This window comes from Miscanthus floridulus, chromosome 1 (assembly GCF_019320115.1).
Source record: "Miscanthus floridulus cultivar M001 chromosome 1, ASM1932011v1, whole genome shotgun sequence".
NCBI classification, from domain to species: Eukaryota; Viridiplantae; Streptophyta; class Magnoliopsida; order Poales; family Poaceae; genus Miscanthus; species Miscanthus floridulus.
The window spans coordinates 184,276,334-184,282,926 of record NC_089580.1 but is presented as its reverse complement, the minus strand read 5'-3'; the positions used below and the strand labels follow the sequence as shown (position 1 = coordinate 184,282,926).

Here is a 6,593-nt window from a genome sequence, read left to right as displayed (position 1 = left end):
ACCCTGAGATACAGGAGAAGTCTTCGACAAATGATGATAGAGGAGCGTTCGGGGAGGTGAAGCCGAGGTGGACGTTTTTAGAACATTAAGGAGGGTCATCTATAAGCATCATGACAAGAAGGCTGGGAAAAAAGAAGAGGAACTCTTGCGTAAAATCGAACACTACATCTAATTCCTAATGTAGATAATTTCTGATACATACTTGGTTTCTAACGTACCACTTTGGCTTGCTATTTTCAAATATACTACTTTTGAATAGTGAAAGTTATCTACAATGAAAATACTTCCATGATGATTGTGGTAACATCAACAACCTTGTGTTTCGACTTTCGAGTCTAAGTATTTTATTATATATTTATGGTTATCGTCAAAGTAAAAAAAATTGACTCCATACAATCCTAGCACAATCTACATACAACCCAGCCCAAAAAGAAAGAAGTAGCTTGATTGCTGAAAACTCAGTAATAAAATCGGGATGCAGTAGCTGTGTGCTTACTGCTTATAGAGGCTAGAGACGAATTATTTTGTATATTGAAAAAAAAAGTTCGGTGTAGTACTTTTATGCGGTAACTGCTAAATTTATTTATGAGTGACCCGTAAAATAACCGAGAAACAACAGAGGTCACTAAGGCACAGGGCGGTATAAAAATCTGGCCGTATATGTAATCGCTTGCACGGGTGCGTTGCGTCTGCACGATCCACCAAAGCGTCTAACGAACGCATTCAAGCACGTAGCAGGCAAGAGACCCTGCAAGATTCCACTGTTACTTCTCGGACCCAAGCAGATGATACTGCATTCAGCTGATGTTGTTATCGCTACACTGCAGAGGGTACGTTGCTACACCTCGAATGTCTCTGCCCTGGCCTGACACTCTTATTAAAGTCTGGGAAGTGTGTCTCATAGATTGCCTATTGAAGGTATGGCCAGAAAATTGATTTCAAGATCTTAGAACAGTACTTATAGTCAGAGCTTCTCTTCTTGTGTTAAAATTAATTACTAAACAAAGGAGGTCCATATACAGGTATACGTATATAAGTGAAAATATCCCAGAAAGGCAGCATACGCATACTGTACACAGGTTGTGCTTTGGCTGGCTGGCTGGCTTGCTATTAGCTTACCACAATACCACCAGCTGCATGCAGGGTTGCAGACTTCTTTGGGTCGTTATGGGACGCCATTTTCCGGTTTGTTTACAACGTACGTGTACTCCTCGCTCCCCAACCGGCTCTGCAGTTGCATCCCATGCATATGCATGCAAGAACAACAACAGCTACGACACAAGCAGATGCAACGACACATATACAGGACCCATTTGTCCTCTGTGTAGGCGTGTAGCACTACAGGCTAATGATTCAATATCTATTTTTGATCTTCTCCAACAATAAAACCCAAAAGATAACCCTTTCTACAAATAGGTCTCCAGGAGAAAGGATACTCAGATTTGGGTTATGCCTCTCCTAGCACCTAAAACAGGTCTTCCATATAGGTACTCTGTTGGAGGCTATAGGTATTATACTGGAGACCTATTTTATGTTTGGGTTCCACAATAGATCTATTGTTTAGGTTAGAGACAACCTTACGTACACGCGCAGACAGCACTCCACTGATTGACAGATGTTCATAGCTCCACAACTTGCATTGTCAGCTCAGCATATAGGGCATGTTTGGATGTTGCCTCCCAGGCAGCTCAGACGCCAGGCAGCGTCCCCAGGCGTTTGATTTCGATCGCCTGGGGCTACGATCGCTTGCCTGGCAGGCGAGCCCAGCCGAGGGCGGCATCCAAACACGCCCATATAGCCAATGTCAGGGAGTACAGTACAGCACAGTATATATAAGTACTCCCTGTCCTAGGCGTAGGTGGTATATATGTATATCACCGTATCTCACTCCACCAAACCGCTATACTAATCAGTTGACTCTTCCATGCGCGCTAATCCTTCCAAACGCTTCCGTGCGCGCTAATCCATCCAAACGCTAGTTCTGAAACCGATGAATAAATTAGCAACGGCACGCACGCTGGCGAGCGCGGCAGCTGTGGCATGTCGCGGCAGCATACAGATACGGCAACAGAGATTCCCAGCACAAACGCAAAGCCCAAGGGTGATTAATTAGGAGCGCAGACCGCGCAGGACGCAACGCAATGCATCCATCCAAGGCAGACCTCACGTGGGAGGCCCCGTAAACGCGGCGCCGCTGCCGGCCGGCGACAAGCAGAGCGATGAATTCAGTATGGATCGTCGGTCCGGCCGAATGGAGTCGACTCGATTCCATGGCCGGCCAACAGGGCCAGCCGCTGCTGCCAGCTGCCGTGCCATGTCAATACGTCATCCATATGGATCGGACGGAGTCAAAGAGAGCGGGCCTCGCCGCTAGGCGCAGGCCTGCCAGCTTTCCAGAGGAATGCATGCATGGCCTCCTCAGCACGCAGCTCGCCGGTCAGAGGCAGTTCAGGACGACGTCGCAGAGAGAGAGAGAATTGCGCGGTTCTCCTCGTCGCGAGGTCTAGCTCGCGAACACCAACAGGGGGAAGTGGCCAGGGGGACCGACCCGGGGCTTCTGACCATGCGCGTCCAGCGGAGCGCACACGGCCGCCCCGCATTGATCGTCGTTGTAAGCTTGCTGCATGCTTCCCTAATTAAGGCCCTTGGCACGGCCTGTTTGATGACATGCATGCATGCTTCTGCGATCTGCATTGCGGGCATGTTTGAATGAAGAACTGGCCCAAAATGCCTGGTGACATTCGCTGCCTGTGTACTGCCTGAGAGTCGTTTGGTTGAAACCCTGAAGCTCTTGCTTGGTTCGAAGTTGTCTGTGCATGTTGGCTACTGCCAGACTTACAAAATCGGTCGCCTGGCTCCCATCCAACTTGTCTGGGATTAATCAAGCCATTCACATAACAGGAAGCACTTCCACCATACGTTGGCTGCCACTTTTCTTCACACCGGCACGATTTTAGTATCTGAACCAAACAATGCTAGTATGCCTGACCAGTTAATTTTCTAGACAACGTATTAGGTGCAAACCAACTAACCTGTACAAACTTAAAAACTAACCATCAGAACCACTAGATGTTGATCTAATGGATGGAGTGAGAGGTGGGATTTTTTTGCGCTTAAGCCCTCCACCTGCTAGCCTTTTTTTTTGCACTTAAGCCCTTTCACCCTATTTATTGGATCAGCATCTAGTGGTCCTGATTGATAGTTTCTAAGTTTATATAGATTGATTGGTTTGCACCTGATATGTTATCTATTTTCTACCCAATAACAGGCAGATCAAATATCCAGGCAACTGCTCCAGGTAGCATCCAAACATGCCCGCATGCATGCGCGCGCGGGGGCGGGCGGCAGCCGGCTGTACGTAGACTCTCATGGATCGTCATAACGTGGATGACGAAACGCCGACGCGACCACGAGGCATCAGTTCGGAGGAGTGTGGGATCGGACCTCGTGGACGTGCTCAGGTCTCGGGCGAGCCCGCGATCCACTAGGCCCAACGGAAGAGAACGGTCCAGCACTCCAGCCGCCGTAGATAGCTTCTTCTGTTGCGAGTTGCGACGTGGGTCGGGTCCGTACAGCAGACCGGCCGTGCCAAAAGGATGAATTGGCCAACTTCAGGCCCGTGCTGAAGCTATTCGGGCTACGTGGGTCTTGGGGAGGCACTGGAAAGGGCCCATACAACCACGAGCTTTTGTTTGGGCTAGCCTGTCATGTCATCAAGCGATCACCACAAAGTGGTCCGAGATTTTCCTCTTCCCACGACTCTTTCCCCGTTCTCCGCAGTGTGCGCGCCCTTTGGCTAGTGATCACTTGGCTAGTGCCGTGTGCCGAGATTCCTTTCCGGCGGTCGTCCAACATATGCTAACCTTCCGGCGACCTCCACCTTCGGGCTTGTTTAACTTATCGTACTTTTTCAGTCAATAAATAGTATTTCTCTGTCACACTAAATCAACCAACAATATTTTCAGTCATAACTTATCAGTCAACAAGTCCAAACGAACAGGACGCTCGTCGGCGAGGCGAGGGGAAGGCATTCGATTCCTCCAGAACTCAGAGAATCAGCATTCAATCCAAGGCGGTGCACCCAAGCAACCAATAGCCTACAGTACTACTGTACCGTCCTCAGAGTTGACTTTGCAGAAATCTTCGCATTTGAATTGGGAAAAAACGAATAATTGACGTGAGGTGCTAAGCAGAAAGATAAGTACAACTCCTAGTTGAGAATCTTGGCGAAAGAGGTCAGGGCCGTCAGGCTGCCCCTAGGTGGACATGACTGTTGGCTATCCGTACCGGATGAGAGAGATCGATGTCGCAGCCAGTTGCTTTTATTCGACATCCGGTACCCGTACCGGATGAGAGAGATCGATCTCTCTCATCTGGTACGGGTAGCCATCAGCCACGTCCACCTAGGGGCAGCTTGACGGCCCTGACCTCTTTCGCCAAGATTCTCAACTAGGAGTTGTACTTATCTTTATGCTTAGCACCTCACGTCAATTATTTATTTTTTCTCAATTCAAATGCGGAAATGCTACTGCTGAAGTGCTGATTTTGTTTAGGCCAAGACAAGCAGTCCAAGTCGCGATGGAACAGCTGATTTATTGCTGGCCAGTCAATTTTCAGATATGGTTACGGTAGTTTATGCTCTGGTTTGTTTGAAGCAGCCCTTCCAAGACTCAACTATCAATATGTGCTTACAGAATCCGTTCAGAGGCTTATATATAACCTCTACTTGGTCAGAGCTTGTACTTGAGCAGTACTGCATATAAACTATAAAGTCCCCTGCAGGACAGAGGCTTGTTTCCTGCATGGAACTTTATGGTTTATAGGAGGAGAAACGAAACATACCGACACAGGAATATAGCTTGAAGTCTATTTACAAGCAACCGATAACTTATCAGATGCATATAGTATTGTTATTCTGTCCCGAAAAACAAAGAAAAAAAGAACAGAAAAAAATATGGACTTGCTGTAGGGCTCAATGCCTAATTGAGCTCCCTCTCCCTCTTATGCAATGGCATATGGCAATGCAGCTCTCTCACTAGTCTGTAGTGTAGGCAATAGCAGCACTATTGCAGAATACCGGTGGCCATCGACCACAAATATCTTTTGGAGGGAAACTCTCCATCTCCTGCGCTAAATATTTGCACCCAGACCCTCTGAAGCTTTCAAATTACGTAGGCCGACCACCCTTGCTCCATGGTCACCCCGGGCTGCTCTTCCGGCCGCCGCTGCGGCGCCGTCTTCTTCCCGACCGCCTTCGCGGGGTTCCCAACGGCCGTGGTTCCCTCCGGCACGTCCCGCAGCACGACCGCCCCGGCTCCGATCTTCGCCCCGGCTCCAATTCGCACATTGCCGAGCACGCTGGCTCCGGCGCCGATCAGCACCCCGTCCCCGACTTTGGGGTGCCGGTCGCCGGACTCCTTCCCCGTGCCACCGAGTGTGACCCCGTGCAGGATGGAGACGTCGTTCCCGACGACGGCCGTCTCGCCGATGACGATCCCCGTGGCGTGGTCGAACAGGATTCCCGAGCCAATGCGCGCGCCGGGGTGGATGTCGACGCCGAACACCTCGGACGCGCGGCTCTGCAGGAGGAGCGCCGCGGCCGAGCGGCCCTCGGACCAGAGCCCGTGCGCGGCGCGGTGCGCCTGCAGGGCGAGGAAGCCCTTGTAGTAGAGGAAGCAGTGCACCATCCGGTCGCAAGCCGCGTCGCGGTCGCGCGCCGCACGGAGGTCGGCGCGCGCGGCGCGGCCGGCGTCCGGGTGCGCCGCCAGCGCGGCGGCCAGGAGGTCCCGCAGCGCGTCCTGCAGCAGTACGCCGGGGACGCAGAGCATGGCCGACAGGTGCGCCGCGAGGGCGGACTCCAGCGACGGGCGCGACAGCACGAGGTCGCCGTAGAACTTGCGCAGGAGCGGCTCGGCGTCCGCGTCGGCCTGCGCCTCCGCGCGCAGCTCGTCCCAGACGTCGTCGCCGCCGCCGCCGCTCGCGGACGCCAAGAAGCAGTAGATGGCGCCGGAGAGGCGGCCGGCGTGCGTGGGTTGCCACTTGTCGACACAGGCAGCCATGCGTGCGGCGCCGGCGCGCGAGCAGAGGAGGCCGGCGGATGTCTTGGGCTCTTTGGTGAACGGTGATGGAGCGACCAACGAGAGCGAGGAGGTTGTGGTGTGGCCGCTAGTGTTTGCGCTCCTATATATATACATGTCTGCCAGCGGCGGCGGAGGTAGCCAGGCAGGCAACCGAGAAGGCGAAGTTTCAACGAAGACGCCTGCGTCTGGTTGCAGCCTTAGACTGTCTCAGCGCAAACATGAGACCTATTCAGGATTTGAGTCATGTACTCGAAAAAAAGTCACGGACCCAAAGTCTTCGTTCTCCAACAACGAACCCAAAACAAGACTCACAGTTTCCTCTGTCCGTCAGGTGCCGCTTGCTCCTCCGTCTTCGTCTTCCCCGTGGCCGGCCACCGAGCTGCGAGCTCCGTGAGATCCGGCGAGGCGCTGAGGAAAGGCCGACATAGGGAGTGGACGGAGGCAAGAAACACCGCGGGCTTAAGCAGAAGAGGAGGGAAGAGGGAGCAGAGAAGGTACATCGACGGCCGGACG

The 6,593-nt window shown here is 52.2% G+C and overlaps 1 protein-coding gene across 1 annotated transcript; it reads right to left on the bottom strand.

Moving 5' to 3' along the window:
* Nucleotides 1-4,810: 4,810 nt before the first annotated feature.
* On the bottom strand, nt 4,811-6,135 carry LOC136504926 (probable serine acetyltransferase 4). Its single transcript, XM_066499982.1, has one exon. The coding sequence runs from the start codon at nt 6,057-6,059 to the stop codon at nt 5,163-5,165; it is 897 nt and encodes a 298-aa protein (XP_066356079.1). The 5' UTR covers nt 6,060-6,135; the 3' UTR covers nt 4,811-5,162.
* Between the last annotated feature and the right edge of the window lie 458 nt (nt 6,136-6,593).